General features: G+C 40.1%; 2 protein-coding genes across 4 annotated transcripts in view; one reads left to right on the top strand and one right to left on the bottom strand.

The window, feature by feature from the left end:
- Positions 1–3,741: 3,741 nt before the first annotated feature.
- Positions 3,742–7,450, bottom strand: LOC124150610 (HIG1 domain family member 2A, mitochondrial-like). The gene is made up of 2 exons (XM_046522567.2): positions 7,095–7,450; positions 3,742–4,086 (listed from the first exon to the last, which is right to left on the bottom strand). The coding sequence occupies exons 1-2, from the start codon at positions 7,246–7,248 to the stop codon at positions 3,908–3,910; spliced, it is 333 nt and encodes a 110-aa protein (XP_046378523.1). The 5' UTR covers positions 7,249–7,450; the 3' UTR covers positions 3,742–3,907.
- Positions 7,451–7,591: 141 nt separating this feature from the next.
- The window catches only part of LOC124150607 (nucleolar protein 16-like), a 37,296-nt gene continuing 26,803 nt past the window's right edge, over positions 7,592–18,084 (top strand). The window contains exons 1-5 of one of the 3 annotated variants that reach the window (XM_046522558.2): positions 7,592–7,855; positions 8,532–8,640; positions 8,940–9,021; positions 15,905–16,011; positions 16,917–17,031. In XM_046522558.2, the coding sequence (XP_046378514.1) occupies positions 7,755–7,855; positions 8,532–8,640; positions 8,940–9,021; positions 15,905–16,011; positions 16,917–17,031 (514 nt within the window). In that variant the 5' untranslated portion in view covers positions 7,592–7,754. The remainder of the gene's footprint in view (positions 7,856–8,531; positions 8,641–8,939; positions 9,022–15,904; positions 16,012–16,916; positions 17,032–18,084) is intronic. The other 2 variants (XM_046522559.2, XM_046522560.2) reach the window with 2 other exon arrangements.

Raw genomic sequence — 18,084 nt, 5'->3', positions numbered from 1 at the left:
TGTGTGGTGTTTGTGTAAGTATAAGTGAAGCAGATGGATCTGGGTGTTTGTGAAGTGTATGCAAGAGTGTGGTAAATGATCAAACCTTATGCCACGATAAATATACCAAAACCGCTCCCCATAGTACCGGGCAATACATTGTTGAGGTACATTTGTCAGTTTTATATGAACCATATCATAGTCAGCTTGTGTACTTAACAAACTGTATTACAGTGTTTCCTGACTTTATCAGGAGAAAAGAAAGAAGGGAACATCAGAACTGAAAAAGATTTACAGTTGTTAGTAATGTGAATATCAGTCACAGTGAAACATTAGTATCGAGAGATGGGTATTAGAGGTTTGAAGTGTTTCACAATATAAGACCTATGTGAAATAACCCTATATACCGAGCATTAAAACATATTATTGTGATATGTATCTTGGAAAAAGTGAACCTCAATATTCCGATATATCGGTAATACCTCGCACCCTTATTTGTATCAGGTTTGCACTCTGTCAAACACATGCTTGTCGTTCCCTTATGTCTTACATAATTATTCTGTATACACAACAGAAGCATTGTCCTGTGAAAATCAATGATCAGACAATCATCCTATGGTGTTGTTACCGCATCCATGGCCTTGTGGGTAAAGCTTGTACCTGGTAGGTTGGTGGTTCAATCACCAGCCTCGTCATTCCGAAAGATGTTAAAATATGGTTCACATACACATAAGTGTATGGCTGTTGCTTTATACCGTAAATGCGATAATCTTGAATGAGTCGCTAAACCCCATTTCCCACCTCATTGTTACTAGTTTATGCCAGTTTGTTAGACGAGCAGCATGTATCCTGTTTATACACTGTTATTGCATCAGCGTCAGTTGTGAATGTCACCAGTTTGTTACACTGTGATTCTGTCCAAAGGTGGACGTCGCTCCACTAGGACTTGTAGCATATAATGTAATAGTATTTCAACATGTATGAATAGGCATTTGTTTGGGTATCATTGTTAAAGGTCAGTAAGTTCACCACTTTCTTTATATTTATCAAAACCTTGATGATTTTGATTTACTGCAGTATTGTTCTGCTGTTCGTGAGTTGTGTCTAACGCCAGTATTCCAGTCATATCACGGCGTTGTTCTGCTGTTATAAGTGTATGTTTGTTTCCTTGTCTGTAAGTAAACCTTTTACCCATCTGGAACATATTGTTTGAACATTTGTTTTAAGAAAATGTATATGCCAATTGCCATTATGTAGAAACATTTGAAAAGCTCAAATGCATCAATTAATGCAGTCTACACGTCATCACTGGCATGATGATAAGCTGAAAATAAAGATATTTGTTGAAAGTTTACTACGTTTATTTATATTTTTCAAACAGGAATATTAGGACTGCAGGTCAAGTTGGTCTTAGATTTGCCAACAGTCTGGGGTTTGTGAGTTTGGTTTAATGTGGCTTTGAGATGTTTGAACAGTATTCCAGTTACATCACGGTGTGTCAGCGTGATGTGGGAGCAAAGCCAGAAGTGATGCAGGACTTTGATGTGTACCACTTTAGGGAAACAAACAAGCACAAATATGTCGCTGACAAACCAGGGAACATAATCAGGGCAAATCTGGGATTCAAACCCAAGGTCATAGATTTGTGGCAGGCATGAATGATACAACACATGGCACAGAGATCTGTAACACCTTATACAGCTTGTCTACCACTGATTGCCTCTCACAACCATCCACTTAGCCCGTAGCATGATGCTCCAGCTATCACCCCCGGTAGGCTGTCCAGGATCACATCCCACAACCACCTGGGGCAAGGGTGGTCTAGATTTCTAAGGTCCCGCAATTTGCTGTGCAGAGTTGTGTCCCTTGGGTTCACAAAGACCAAAGATTGTGGGCTTGAATCATGGTTCACCCTGACTTCCAAGTTTGTCGGCACAAAACCTGAGATTCGCCAAAGTGGTAAAGGTAAAGCTGACACGCCGTGATATAAATGGAATACTGTTCAAAGCGGCATAAAATCAAGCTCAAAAAGCTACTCACACACTCCCACTACCATCCAGTGGTAGCCTATCCCAGATAAGATGGCTTGCTGCTCCAGAATCAACCAAGGGCAGTTTGTCTCAGGTTATCTATGTTCTCCCTATCAATCACTAATAAATAATTCATTGGTATATGTCACAAGGAAACACAAGATGATATTGAACAGTTTATTGACATTTTGTAAACATAATACAGCAGGTTACGAAGTTATTTAACCTTTATCTGGGTTATAAATACCATTACTTCACACTCAGAAACAATCACACTGTTATACTTGTTATAGATGATTTACTGAGAAGGACAGTAATCCATGACCTATTTCCTTTTCATATTGGTGTGATTGGTAAGTTTCTCATCTCGAGACAACAGTGCCCTGACATTTCATTCAGGTCAACGTGGAGCAGTTGGTACAATGATTCTCATAATGATGTTTAACAAAACATCCCTTTTTAACAATGTATATACATGTTTGACTATCACAGCACACATTTGAAAAACACTACATGGTTGCAATGGTTTGACTTACGCAGTAAATTGTTCCCTCATCTATTAGTCCGTAAAGTGCCTTGTAGATACCATGTTGAACTTGTGTAAGACAATCAATACATGTATTACCCTTATCATTTTACTGACACGGACTAGAGGCAGAAACAGTTTATCAGTGGAGGATGAAACAGCATGTGGTACCTCTTCTGAAGATTTGTACTCAGTAATTTATTTACAAAGATTGGACTACCAAATTATATACATTATTTCAAAATGTGAACTTATATCCAGGGCACACAAAAACGTAGACCTTTACGGTAAATCAATCTTTGAGATATTGACAGGCCACTGTAACCATGGTAATAGCATGTTACCACTACAAGGCTATATTAACAGTATTAAAACAGGAACAGTGTTTGTTAAGGTTATCTGAACAAAGGTATCACAAACATAAGACATGAGCATGATGAGGTATCTTTAATAAATCAACATGACACCATTTCTTGATTTAGGACCGTCAAAAGTCTCAATATACTATTTCAATATTCAACACATTTCAATATTTGAAGTATTTGTTCAGTACTGGTGTAAGCCCTAATAAATCCACATCACAGGACTTCCTGATTTAAGACAGTTAAATGCATAAAAATATTTCGTTTTATTTGATTCATACTTCAATGTGAAGTATTTGATAGGTACCAGTATTATTGGAAAAGATATTGTGTTGTACAGTTTAAAAATTAATGTTCTTATTTCTGAGCTGGACAACATGATAGAAGTGCAAAACTAATCTGATCCAGCATAATGTTTAGAGCTGTCAGATCCCTTCACACAATGTTACATGCTTACACAGTTACACTTCTTTGATAGGCATTTAGAAGCCGGAGTACTAAGTAAGGATAATTATTTATGGATGAACAACTTCTTTATTACAATTAAGAGCGACGTAATGGTGTAGATTCTAACACCGTTATCAAGCAAGTGATCACGGTGTTGATAACGGTGTAGATTCTAACACCGTTATCAAGCAAGTGATCACTTGCTTGATAACAGTGTTAGAATCTACACCGAAATGTCGCTCTTAATTGTAATAAAGAAGTTTTTCATCACTTGCTTGATAATGGTGTTAGAACCTACACTGAAACGTCGCTCTTAATTGTAATAAGGAAGTTGTTCATCCATAATTTCTAATCCTTACTTACATGCTTACACACCACTCTCTGCATGAACACACACTTTCTTTTTGTAATATATATTCTCAAAGTTATGGCTTGTTATAATACCAAGTCTATAAATTACAATTACAAGCCCCTCTTCAATGCCAATATTCCATGTGTTTGAGAGGTGCAATGATTACAACCGCACATCTACACACTGTGAACAGTCTTGAATATCATGTACATCAGTTCGCAGGCTTCTTCTTGGCCTTCATGGCGCTGTAGAAAACCCCGCCCAACACGGCACACAAAGTGAACCCTTGGGCACCAATCCTCATTCGCATCATGGTCTGTGATCGACGTGTGTTCCCGGTCCTCATTTGCCACAGACCATATGTTAGGGCAAGGGTTGTCATGGCAACACCTGAAAACATTTGCCTTCATTAAATATCTACAAGTGTTGTTAATGTCCAAGTATCATAAAAAATGGTAATACTTTTTTAACACCATTATGTAGCCAGTATGATGTACAATACGATGGTCGAGGATTTATTTTGTGAAAACATAAACTTTGCACTCTTGCGCTCAATTAAAAGTACATATTTTGAGGTCTTTATTTGTGACAACCCAAGCGAATTTTAAAAGCGCTAACGCCAACTGTGCTCCAATGGTAGCACTATCATTCCTAAGTGATAATTGGGACCTATATCAATCATGAATTTTGATTCCATACATATAATGAATATAATTCTTTTGATATGAATATAACTTTAGACATGAGAGTGTCACAAGGCCTTTAAAACATGTGTGCCTTTGTGTCCTCGGCATTATCGTAGCTGGGATGTCTCCAGATAGAAACTGGCAAGATGTATGTAAGATGCTTTTCTCAGTATTGGTACCATGGAAAGATTTAGAAGAACATGAACAATGTCTGTTCAAAAAATGACAAATTCATAAAAAATATCTAACATAATCAGCAATGATTATGGGGGATTTTGATAACTATTGAAAGATAGATCTCCCTAAAAAGACTTGTGAGAAATCAATTGTTTTCTGGGACATTGAATTGTATATTTATATATTTATCCTATCTCACACTATGCATTTCTTCCTTCATCTTTCATCCTATTTGGAAAACATGCTTGAACAAGGTTTCCAGCTTCTAAAAACAAATCACTATCTCCCACAGACAATAGGGTGAGCCAGCTTGGCATCTCTTTTAACACTTCATCAAAGCTGTCAGTCATGCCTGTTGGCTTGAATCAGGCTAAGACGAGAAGAGGAATGACTGACAATATCCACAAGAGGATCTTCAAGCTTATACCAGGCAGCACATGCCCAAAGCAGTGGTGTGCAGGTAAAAGGGTCTAGATACCATCAAAACATCTGTGCCTTTAGATGACTTTGATGTTGAAGACCGGAGTCTCTACCATGTCTACAGATGAGTTACTTCACCCTTTACTGGGTACTGAGTCTGGGAACCCGAATAATGACAATAAACAAAGGAAGGACATTCAAATGACTATTCTATATGTACAGAATACAGAGTACTGGGCTGCAGGTATCGTCTATCTGCCGTCAACCGTGATGCCAGGACCAAGGGATTGAACTTGTGTAGATCCTGAACATCGGTTTTTGAGACATCATGTAGAAGGGTGCAGGCGAAAACGGCACCGCATTTGGAGAAAACGGCTACTCTGTGTCGGGCAAAAATGGCACCTCTATTTTTAATAACGATAACAACGATTTTTGTGGTAATATTTATGGTTTATTTACATGGTATTTGATGTATAGAGTACATCTGAAGCCGTAATGTGAATTTCTGATAGGTTTGGTACTCTCATTTCTTCAGCATATTCTGACTGGAAACTGACATCAAAGTTACCGATCACCTCTTCAATGACGGGAGCAACGCATTTCACACAGCACAATTTCTCTTTAACGGGCCACAGAAAGTCCGGTTCCACATACACAATGGGTCCACTGGTCACAGTTATCACAGGATACAGCATGTTGATTTTTTCTGACATTCTTCTCGCATGCAACACATTGAAAGGCCATTGTGAATAATTGTGATCTGACAGCACCATGTTAGGCCTCTTAAATACAGTTTCAGCTTAAATTGAGTAAAGGTACTTAAAACTTCAAAGCGTATAGTGTTTTCACAATAAGTTAAGCTAAGTTGGATTATAGTTGGAGCAGAGGCTAATTTCTAATGTAAACTTGTTTTAACATCTCACAATTATTGGCCTTTGCAAGTTACAATGTAAGTTTAAAATCATTTATTTGACCAAGGTAAAAATAAATAAGGTGCCGTTTTCGCTCGAGTCGAGGTGCCGTTTTCGCCCGGTGCCATTTTCGCCCAGTGCCGTTTTCGCTACAACCCATGTAGAAAGTGGGAAGCAAAGACAGTATCAGACTTAAAAAAAACACCCTCCATAATGGTGAACAGAGTACAATTGCTGTGCAGGGCCATGGTAGAGGCGATGACCCTCGTTTCACATGGATTGGATGTCACAGGAGGGGGCAATCCAACAAAGGCTCAGAGGAGGAAATATCACCAGCACATATTGTAAAAAGACTTACTGAAGCAAAACACTGCAGGCATTTACATATTAAACTTTATCTTACATACTGAACTTTGTCAACTATCAGCATGTCTTCCTTAATCATTGGTGTCACAAAGTGAATGATGGTTTAATTGACAAGTGAATTTGTGTTTGTATAACAATTACTCAAACATATAACAGGGTACAACACTGATGAAGGGATTTGAGGCAAGAATGCAGTATACCGGACACCTTCTGTCATTTTGGTAAGGGATGTGCATAAGCTTATTCCTTAGTCACGTTTTCTACGTTTTTCAGATGCCATTTTTGTCGCCTCGCTAGAATAACTGGGGATTTGGGGGGGACCTGCCCCCGACAAAATGGCTTTAATTTAACTGTTTCGGTGTAAATGTAATGTTGAATTACCAAAGTAGATACAAAATATGTGTTCGCTGAAATGTGGCTCAACCGGATGGATGTCACTGATGAGATTGTCGCACGTAATTATGGAACTTCTATTCTCGATTACTTTTTCAATGTTGATGTCCAATTTTTAACGTTTGGACATTGATGTGATATTCAATTATACCATACAAATGCAAGTTGGGTCATTTTATTATGCTTATTTTGAGCTTTATAGCTCTAAATATATCAAATAGTGATGCTGTCGCGTGCGGCTTTATTAGTAGCATCAAGACAAATAGCGGATAGGTGTCCTGTATAATGCGGATATGAAACTGAAGGGATACAAAAGGAACTAGAGGCGAGGGAAGTGCCGAGATACGAATCAAACGGGATACGAAATGATACACGACACCGTGTAGAGTGAAGTGGACACAGCAACTGTACGCTTTGAATGGTAGTGCCCACTAATGCAATGTACCTATAGGAACAAATGGATTGTCCTTCGTTTTCCTGATAAACTTCTCTTTCAAACCCTCTTGGTAATAGCCAAGTTCTTCTCTTGGTGGTGGTAAATATGCATATTCTTGAGGTGGAGGCTTCTGTTCTATCTCAGACTCTGTAGAGGTCGCCATTTTAGAATACAAAGAAGCTGCACAGGAATAAGGATCCGAAAGTTATCCAGTTATGATTTCACAAAACCGGCATCTATCGGCTTGCGATAGCATTGTGACATTGCTTTATGGTATTTTTGGACAAAAATTGATTCAAAGTGTAATAAACATACACCAATGTTTATACCATCAAGTATTACATTTGTTTCCACCGCTGTACTGATCTCACATTTTGATATTGTAAGATCATCGGAAACATCCGGTTGGAAAATAGTAAAAGGGATCATAGCGGTATTTGATTGTTATGGATATATTTCTTTTGAGAATAAAAGTATGTTACAGTTAGATAGCGCTATCCTTGTTAAAATGTAAGCAGTATGATGTAACAGTCGTAATTTGTTTAGCCTCAATAAAACACTTAGTGTGTTTATCTGTTTCGGAAGTCATTCCATATTTTGTCATACCCATAGTCGCGTCCTTGAGCACGTGTTGATGTTTTGCTTGAAGAAATACTCTGTGACAGAACCATGACGAAAATACGAAAACAGAGCAGAAATAAGACATACAACTATACCAAAGACCGGAAAAGAAGTTGGAAAAACAAAAACAAACTACAAAAAATAACATGGTAAGGCTGTTAGAAATGTTTATACAGTATAATTTACTATAAGTCAGGGCCTCATCGCAGGAGAACTTTATTTAACGTGCTGAAGTAGGTACATATAGACGTCGTTCACGCTAACTGAAAGACGAGTAGTGCACAATTTCAGTTAGAGCCACGTCCCTAAACCCTAGGAGTAGCACTTCCCAAAGATGAATGGATGAGGGGATATACAGGAGTTTGTACAAATGCTGAAATATTACAAAAAAACCAAAACGATGAAAACTTAAAGATTATTTACCTCGATAGGCGTGTCATCCCGTGAAGATCCGATTTGGATTAGGTCATCAGCAACCCATGCTTGCTGTGAAAGGCGACTATCGTTGTCATAAGAGGCGACTAACAGGATTCGTTGGTCAGGCTTGCTGACTTTGATTGATGTATGTCATCGTGTCCCAATTGCGTAGATCAATGCTCATAATGTCAATCACTGGATTAAATTGTCTGGTACACACTCGATTATTTTCAGACCGCCATCATATAGCTGGAATATTGCTGAGTGTGGTGTTAAACAACAAACAAACGATTAGTTTTTCTGGTCAAATACCTGAAATGGGTTGACAAGAAATCAGTGTGTTTTGGCTTTGACTTTTTTTGGGCTGGGATGTCAGTTTATTGTGTATAATGTTCAATCATTTTTCAGTGAGACTGTAAGTGAAGCTTGGGATGAGAAGAAGTCTGTAGCACAGAACATGCAGGACATGGGGCTGTCAGCGGACTCCAACCAAACCATAAGGATCCCCAAAACTAAGGTGTGCTATTTTGTTGCTATGTGAGTTTTGAACATGTGTTGTATACCATGTTTTGTCAAAGGATGACATCTGTGTCCCCAATACACATGTATACCTAGATCTGCTGTATAAGGGTATTGGGTGGTCATGATGGCTAATACATACAAATATTATGTCATGTCGTAATGGTTAAAGCTAAAACTGCACCTCAGCAAAACGTCATCGAGCTAAAGCGGAACAATGGCCAAAGCCAAATTTGTATTGTGATTGTACCATGTGTGTTCCACTGTCTGATGTTGTCATTGTGTTTGGTATTTCAGGAATTTCTGACAAAGTCTGCTGAAGTTGTCATGGCAATCAAATCCAAAAAGAAGAAAGCTGTCAAGCATCATGTTGTTGATGGTAAATATACTCATCAGTGACTCTGCTATGGTGGAAATGAGAGTAAAGTATGCAACAAGACATGTGAATGACCCCTTAGAAATGTAACTGTTTACATTATGCGTATAGTGTACACTTTTTCTCCCCAAAATACATCTGTGTAGAGGGGTGATGCACATAATACACGCATTCAACAAATTTTAATGTTTTTCCCCAATGCAGACATTACCATGAGCAAGTAACACAGGAAATACCATGTCAACAAATCCCTCCAGAAGTAGGCAATTTATTCCTGTTATCACCTATCTGGTTATAAAATCTGTTCATTGTACATGTATATTCAGACATATGTTTGTGATCTATTTCATTTATTTTTTCCAAAATTCAACATTGTTTACATTAGTTTGGCGAAATCTGGTGTGTACTTATCGGCAGATCCCACCAACTCACTGTTATTTACAGAACCATGATCAGATTACAATAACTGACACCTTGAAACGAACCATAGTTAACAGAAAATAGATACATATGTTGTAAATCTGGAAATTAATGAGTCCCTAAATTAATACGACTGCTGACCCCAAGCTAAAAATGCGACTCAATATCAATGCAACCCCAACCCCATCCCATCCTCAGTGGAATGATACATATCCTTACCTTTATCCAATCAAACAGCAAATAGCACAAAGTGTGTAGTGCACTTCCAGCATTAGAAATTGGCACTAGTCCTGTAGTCCTTACCAAACTGCCCAATAGTAAAGGTATGCTAAGGACTAGTAGAAACTGGCCCATTTTAAGGGTTTTGCTATATGTTATCATTATAAGGACTAGTGGACAAAAACTGTTAGTTTCTAACCCTGCACTTCCAATAAACAATAAACAGTGTTTTCCTAAAAAACATCACACAGTTTATATGTTTACCATGTTTACTCTGCTGACTGGTATAAAGGAAGATCAAAGGCAATAAAATAATTGAACCAACAACAGTTCACTGATTGGTACGTGGAGAAGGTGTCAACGAGTGGGAAGAACTCTTGACACCAACGGTGATAACTCAACGAATGCCCGTTGTGTAATTTCTTGTTTGAATGACATTGTTATATACTTGTTGCAACTGCTGCTCAATAAACTGTGTGTTTATATTCAAGTTGGTATTTCCACTATCCAAATTATGCAGCGTTAATTTCAAGATTTACAGTATCATAAATGCCCTACTTTGACTCTTCAAAAATTATATATATTATAGTTTCACTATTATATATCAACATTATGTTTTCATGTTCAAATATCTTAACTGTTGGAAGCTTCTAAGGTTGACTTGTCAAACTGTTCCGTACATACATCAGAGTCAGATCTTAGTTCTTGCTAACACTAAACAAAGATCTGAGGACATCACATTAGAACGTCTTTTCATCTGACCAATCAGAGCGTCGCTTACTAGATCGTGGAAAGTGACAGTCTGAATGTGTTTTCTTGTTAATCTCGTCCATCTATTAGACATTCCCCAATTTTGTTGTTGAGTTTTACAAATTTGAATTGATATTTTTCAAAGCATAGTCTGGAATGGAAGCTGCTATTTGATTGGCTTATGTTGACTTCTTGTTAGTTATGTCATTGGTCGGTCAAAGTTCCTGAAAGGTTGTTCTGACGTGACCTGTCATGGGATGTCCTATGATCTTTGTGTAGTGGTAGTGAACACTAGGATTTGATTTTAATGAGAGTGAGTAAAATCTGCACTTGAAATATCAAATTATTGAAATATACTTTTCCTGGTAAAAAAATAGTTTCAGATACAATTTCTTCCAATCATTGGATCAAAATTCTTTTATGTTATATTATTGGTATTTTTTGTCTGAATCACAGGTAGATCTGGAGGAAAATATGTGTATAGCTGATTGCTATTTCTGGCTAAGTTCTTGAAAAAGTCACAGTAACTTTTATCTCTGCATATAAAACAATGCTAGCAGATCAAGTGATGTTTCATGCCCCAAAGTATATTTTTTTTTACCCAGAACCTGTTTTGTTGCTATATTTTTTTACAGGTAGCCACTAGTAAAATCAACAAGTCAGGCCAATATTGTAGGTAGCCCAAAATGTTTAAAATTAACTTTTAGAAGTAATTTAATCAAATTCCTATTATGATATGTACACAGCATTAATCTTGAATAGTATATTAGCCATTCATTCTTCGTTAGCCATTCTTTGTTTGATTTTTTTGTTTGATTTACTTTTTTATTTACTTTCGAGTGTCACCGACAATGACAGTTTTTCCATGTCTATATTTGCTTCCAACTCCTCGGAATCATGTCAACCATCACTATAAATAGTTCCTAAGTTACTTTCATCATCGTTTTCACTCACACCTTTTTGTGTTGCGATATTTGTCTGCTGTGCGGAGATGGATAAGTACTTTGCCATGATGTTGTCAAGTAAAACAGAATGGTTTTCACATGTCAGAAATTTGTAAACTTGATGCATTGGTTTCAGTAAAATTTGTATTTTGACTCATTGGGACTCATTGGGTGTTACGATCATCTTAGCGATAAGATCGCTTTGTGAAACGATGATTATGTTATCTGTGTGTCAAAAAGTGTGGATCATTGCTTCTGCTGTGAACCACTTGTCTGGCTAGCCCTGTGGTGGTTATTAATAGGCCACTGTGGAATAACTGGACTGTTGCAGACTGTGGCATAATAACATACACTAGTTCAAGAATGGTGATGGGTTTAATAAATTTAAAATATTGAATAGACTGTTGTGTTCTGATAGATGTATATTAATAAATAAATTATAGATTTGTGCATCTTATCCAGATACTCCCTGCTAAATTTTATGTATTGAATTAACTGTTCTGTTTTGATTGATGTGTATTAATAAATATATTATAGATGTATATATCACATCTTATCCAGATACTCCCTGTTTTAAAGAACTCAGTCAGAATTGCTCTTTTGAAGAAGATGTTGATCGCAAGCTGCTGATATCAAACCATCTACTAACATCTTCCCTCTCCTGACATCTTCCCATCTCCTGACATCTTCCCTCTCCTGACATCTTCCCTCTCCTGACATCTTCCCTCTCCTGACATCTTCCCTCTCCTGACATCTTCCCATCTCCTGATATCTTCCCATCTCCTGACATCTTCCCATCTCCTGACATCTTCCCTCTCCTGACATCACCCCATCTCTTGACATCTTCCCATCTCCTGACATCTTCCCCTCTCCTGACATCTTCCCATCTCCTGACATCCTCCCATCTCCTGACATCTTCCCATCCCCTGACATATTCCCTCTCTTGACATCTTCCCTCTCTTGACATCTTCCCTCTCCTGACATCTTCCCATCTCTTGACATCTTCCCATCTCCTGACATCTTCCCATCTCTTGACATCTTCCCATCTCCTGACATCTTCCCATCTCTTTACATCTTACCATCTCCTGACATCTTCCCATCTCTTGACATCTTCCCATCTCCTGACATCTTCCCATCCCCTGACATCTTCCATCTCCTGACATCTTCCCATCCCCTGACATCTTCCATCTCCTGACATCTTCCCTCTCTTGACATCTTACCATCTCTTGACATCTTCCCATCCCCTGACATCTTTCCATCTCCTGACATCTTCCCATCTCTTGACATCTTACCATCTCTTGACATCTTCCCATCTCCTGACATCTTCCCATCTCCTGACATCTTCCCTCTCCTGACATCTTCCCATCTCTTGACATCTTCCCATCTCCTGACATCTTCCCCTCTCCTGACATCTTCCCATCTCCTGACATCTTCCCCTCTCCTGACATCTTCCCATCTCTTGACATCTTCCCATCTCCTGACATCTTCCCATCTCCTGACATCTTCCCTCTCCTGACATCTTCCCATCTCTTGACATCTTCCTATCTCTTGACATCTTCCCCTCTCCTGACATCTTCCCTCTCCTGACATCTTCCCATCTCCTGACATCTTCCCTCTCCTGACATCTTCCCTCTCTTGACATCTTCCCCTCTCCTGACATCTTCCCTCTCCTGACATCTTCCCATCTCCTGACATCTTCCCATCTCTTGACATCTTCCCATCTCCTGACATCTTCCCATCTCCTGACATCCTCCCATCTCCTGACATCTTCCCTTCCTTGACATCTTCCCATCTCCTGACATCTTCCCATCCCCTGACATCTTCCCATCTCCTGACATCTTCCCATCCCCTGACATCTTACCATCTCTTGACATCTTCTCTCTCTTGACATCTTCTCTCTCTTGACATCTTCCCTCTCCTGACATGTTTCCATCTCTTGACATCTTCCCATCTCCTGACATCTTCCCATCTCTTGACATCTTACCATCTCTTGACATCTTCCCATCTCCTGACATCTTCCCATCTCTTGACATCTTCCCATCCCCTGACATCTTCCCATCTCCTGACATCTTCCCTCTCTTGACATCTTCCCATCTCTTGACATCTTACCATCTCTTGACATCTTACCATCTCCTGACATCTTCCCATCTCGTAACATCTTCCCATCTCCTGACATCTTACCATCCCCTGACATCTTCGCTCTCTTGACATCTTCCCTCCCTTGACATCTTCCCATCTCTTGACATCTTCCCATCTCCTGACATCTTCCCATCTCTTGACATCTTCCCTCTCTTGACATCTTCCCATCTCCTGACATCTTCATATCTTCTTGACATCTTCCCATCTCCTGACATCTTCCCATCTCTTGACATCTTCCCATCTCCTGACATCTTCCCATCTCCTGACACCTTCCCATCTCTTGACATCTTCCCATCCCCTGACATCTTCCCTCTCTTGACATCTTCCCTCTCTTGACATCTTCCCTCTCCTGACATCTTCCCATCTCTTGACATCTTCCCATCTCCTGACATCTTCCCATCTCTTGACATCTTCCCATCTCCTGACATCTTCCCATCTCTTGACATCTTACCATCTCCTGACATCTTCCCATCTCTTGACATCTTCCCATCTCCTGACATCTTCCCATCTCCTGACATCTTCCCATCTCTTGACATCTTCCCATCTCCTGACATCTTCCCATCTCTTGACATCTTACCATCTCCTGACATCTTCCCATCTCTTGACATCTTCCCATCTCCTGACATCTTCCCATCTCCTGACACCTTCCCATCTCCTGACATCTTCCCATCCCCTGACATCTTCCATCTCCTGACATCTTCCCTCTCTTGACATCTTACCATCTCTTGACATCTTCCCATCCCCTGACATCTTTCCATCTCCTGACATCTTCCCATCTCTTGACATCTTACCATCTCTTGACATCTTCCTATCTCCTGACATCTTCCCATCTCCTGACATCTTCCCATCTCCTGACATCTTCCCATCCCCTGACATCTTCCCTCTCTTGACATCTTCCCTCTCTTGACATCTTCCCATCTCTTGACATCTTCCCATCTCTTGACATCTTCCCATCTCTTGACATCTTCCCATCTCCTGACATCTTCCCCTCTCCTGACATCTTCCCATCTCCTGACATCTTCCCATCTCTTGACATCTTCCCATCTCCTGACATCTTCCCATCTCCTGACATCTTCCCTCTCCTGACATCTTCCCATCTCTTGACATCTTCCTATCTCCTGACATCTTCCCCTCTCCTGACATCTTCCCTCTCTTGACATCTTCCCATCTCCTGACATCTTCCCTCTCCTGACATCTTCCCTCTCTTGACATCTTCCCCTCTCCTGACATCTTCCCTCTCCTGACATCTTCCCCTCTCCTGACATCTTCCATCTCCTGACATCTTCCCATCTCCTGACATCTTCCCTCTCCTGACATCTTCCCTCTCTTGACATCTTCCCCTCTCCTGACATCTTCCCTCTCCTGACATCTTCCCATCTCCTGACATCTTCCCATCTCTTGACATCTTCCCATCTCCTGACATCTTAGCATCTCTTGACATCTTCCCTTCCTTGACATCTTCCCATCTCCTGACATCTTCCCATCCCCTGACATCTTCCCTCTCTTGACATCTTCTCTCTCTTGACATCTTCTCTCTCTTGACATCTTCCCTCTCCTTGACATCTTCCCATCTCTTGACATCTTCCCATCTCCTGACATCTTCCCATCTCTTGACATCTTACCATCTCTTGACATCTTCCCATCTCCTGACATCTTCCCATCTCTTGACATCTTCCCATCTCCTGACATCTTCCCATCTCCTGACATCTTACCATCTCCTGACATCTTCCCATCTCTTGACATCTTCCCATCTCCTGACATCTTCCCATCTCCTGACACCTTCCCATCTCTTGACATCTTCCCATCCCCTGACATCTTCCCATCTCCTGACATCTTCCCTCTCTTGACATCTTCCCATCTCCTGACATCTTCCCATCTCTTGACATCTTACCATCTCTTGACATCTTACCATCTCCTGACATCTTCCCATCTCCTGACATCTTCCCATCTCCTGACATCTTCCCATCTCCTGACATCTTACCATCCCCTGACATCTTCGCTCTCTTGACATCTTCCCTCCCTTGACATCTTCCCATCTCTTGACATCTTCCCATCTCTTGACATCTTCCCATCTCCTGACATCTTCCCATCTCTTGACATCTTCCCTCTCTTGACATCCTCCCATCTCCTGACATCTTCATATCTTCTTGACATCTTCCCATCTCCTGACATCTTCCCATCTCTTGACATCTTCCCATCTCCTGACATCTTCTCATCTCTTGACATCTTCCCATCTCCTGACATCTTCCCATCTCCTGACATCTTCCCTCTCCTGACATCTTCCCTCTCCTGACATCTTCCCATCTCCTGACATCCACTGGAAGCTCATTCTATAGAACAGCGCCATCCTTGCTCAAGGTTCTGTTTCCATATATTATTAGGCTGGTCTTAGTACACGCTGTTGTTTGTTTCAGCCCTTGAGAAGCAGGCCAATATTCCCCAGGAGGCGAGACTAAGACTGTCAGACTTGGAGGTCAGATACTGTGCACACATGATGGAGAAACACGGCGAGGACTATAAGGTATACATGTGGGGATGTACCACTGTAAGCGTCTACCTGAGGGAGGGGAGGTAACTGACTATAAAAGTCCAGTTTCCACCCTTGCCGAACTAGGCAGGAATTATGGAATCATGACTTGCCTGGACTAATGAGTCTATGCATTGTCAAATGAAAATCGTGTAACGAAATCAATGTCAGGTTCATCAACTGCCTTGCAGATTTCTGTCGATTGCAGAATTTGTAAAGCATGTGTACCGTCATCTCATCAACAGATATTTTCCAAATCCTTTCATGTTTCTAATCAAGGTGCTTGCATGATTTGATGCACTTTGCGAAAAGTACGACAAGGCTCTTTGACAATATAGATCTTGATTATCGATCTGATCATCTTGTTTGAAACAAATGCTAGTGATATGGGAGGTGGAATCTGATTGGTCAAGTGGAGGAACATAGAGGAACACAACTCATAAAAGCTACTTGTGGTGCTATGATCGATTTGTTTGTTTATTTGTTGTTTAATGCCGCATTCAGCAATATTCCAGCTATATGGACGGCGGTTAGTAAATAATCAAGTCTGGAAGCATAGCACTATAATTGACCCCAGAAATTCCAGTCTAGTTCGGCAAGGGTAGAAACTGGACTTTTATAGTCAGTTAGCTCCCCTGGCTTGAGAAGATGCACTGTGAGATACCCGTAGATGAAAATGTTTTAAAAAATAAGGGCGTAATTAATAATCAGTAGGAATTACTACATGATGAAGATCAGATCAGATACCAAAATTAACCAATTAATAATAAATATAACCAACTTAATGACATCCTTTTCCAATCAAGGTGATAGTGGAACATACATACAGTCTTATTAAGCAATGTTAATATGTATTCATGGTATGATAATGCTGAAACATTTTCTTCGCTTTTGTGCAGGCAATGGCACGGGACCCAAAGAACTATTACCAGGACACACCTAAACAGATAAAAAAGAAAATCAACCGATTTAAGAACATTCCTGAGCAGTATGAGGCCTACCTTCGCTCAAAAGGTGAGAGTGGATCAGCCATGGAAACAACATGACACAGAACGTACATTGGGAGACTTGTGTCTCCATCTCTAGAAACAGGTGCTTGTTGAATCTGGGAAACTGACGTCGTTCAGGGTTAAATTGACTCACATGCTGGTGGTGCCACCTGGGCCAACTGTACCAGTAGTATTCAGGGATGAGAATCTTCTGCAGATTCGCGAATTTTAGTGACCACAAATTTGTTGAAATCTTATGGCTTCCCCCATAAATACCCCCATAAATACCCCCAAATTATGGACATTGCAAAGATGGTTCAGCTGAAAAGGAAAATATCCATTCTCATCCCTGAGTATTATATAGTAGCTCTTCTCTGCTGGAGCAAGGACTGTCTTCTAAGTTTGGTTCTCCTAACAACACATTGTCTATAGTTTGTATCTATCACCTCAAGCTTGATAAGGGGCGGTCGGGTAGCCTAGTGGTTAAAGCGTTTGCTCGTTATGCCGAAGGCCTGGGTTCGATTCCCGCCATGGGTAAAATGTGTGAAGCCCATTTCTGGTGTCCCCCGCCATGATATTGCTGGAATATTGCTAAAAGCGGCATAAAACCATACTCACTCACTCAAGCTTGATAATGCAGGTCGGTTTGGTATTTAATGAAGATTTGTTATTCGTCACACAGTTAAGATAAACATGAAACAGTTCACCAGACAATGTGGTCTTGAACATGATGTATATATGCAGCCTGCTTTCATTAACATTCATTGTGTACACATTGTATAGATATGCGGTACAGTTGATGGATGCTCTATGTTTTCTGATAATCAAACAGTATCGTGGGAAAGATGGAATTAACCTATCGTCTCCTTCACATAGTTACTTCCCTTAGCTGTGAAAGGATGCTAGTTTTCAATCCTGGATTGTCACCGATTATGATTTGTCTATCAGTGTCATGTTGGTAATTGTGGCTTTAATCCCAGTAGCGGACATCTGCAGCCTGTGTTTCAGGGCATGACTGCCATGATGTAAGGGTCAGTGTCAAGTCAACTTTATAAAGGGGAATAACTCCACTGTGAGA

Source organism: Haliotis rufescens, unplaced genomic scaffold, assembly GCF_023055435.1.
Source record: "Haliotis rufescens isolate VD_foot unplaced genomic scaffold, xgHalRufe1.0.p SCAF_75, whole genome shotgun sequence".
NCBI lineage: Eukaryota > Metazoa > Mollusca > Gastropoda > Lepetellida > Haliotidae > Haliotis > Haliotis rufescens.
This window is presented reverse-complemented; position numbering and strand designations above follow the sequence as displayed.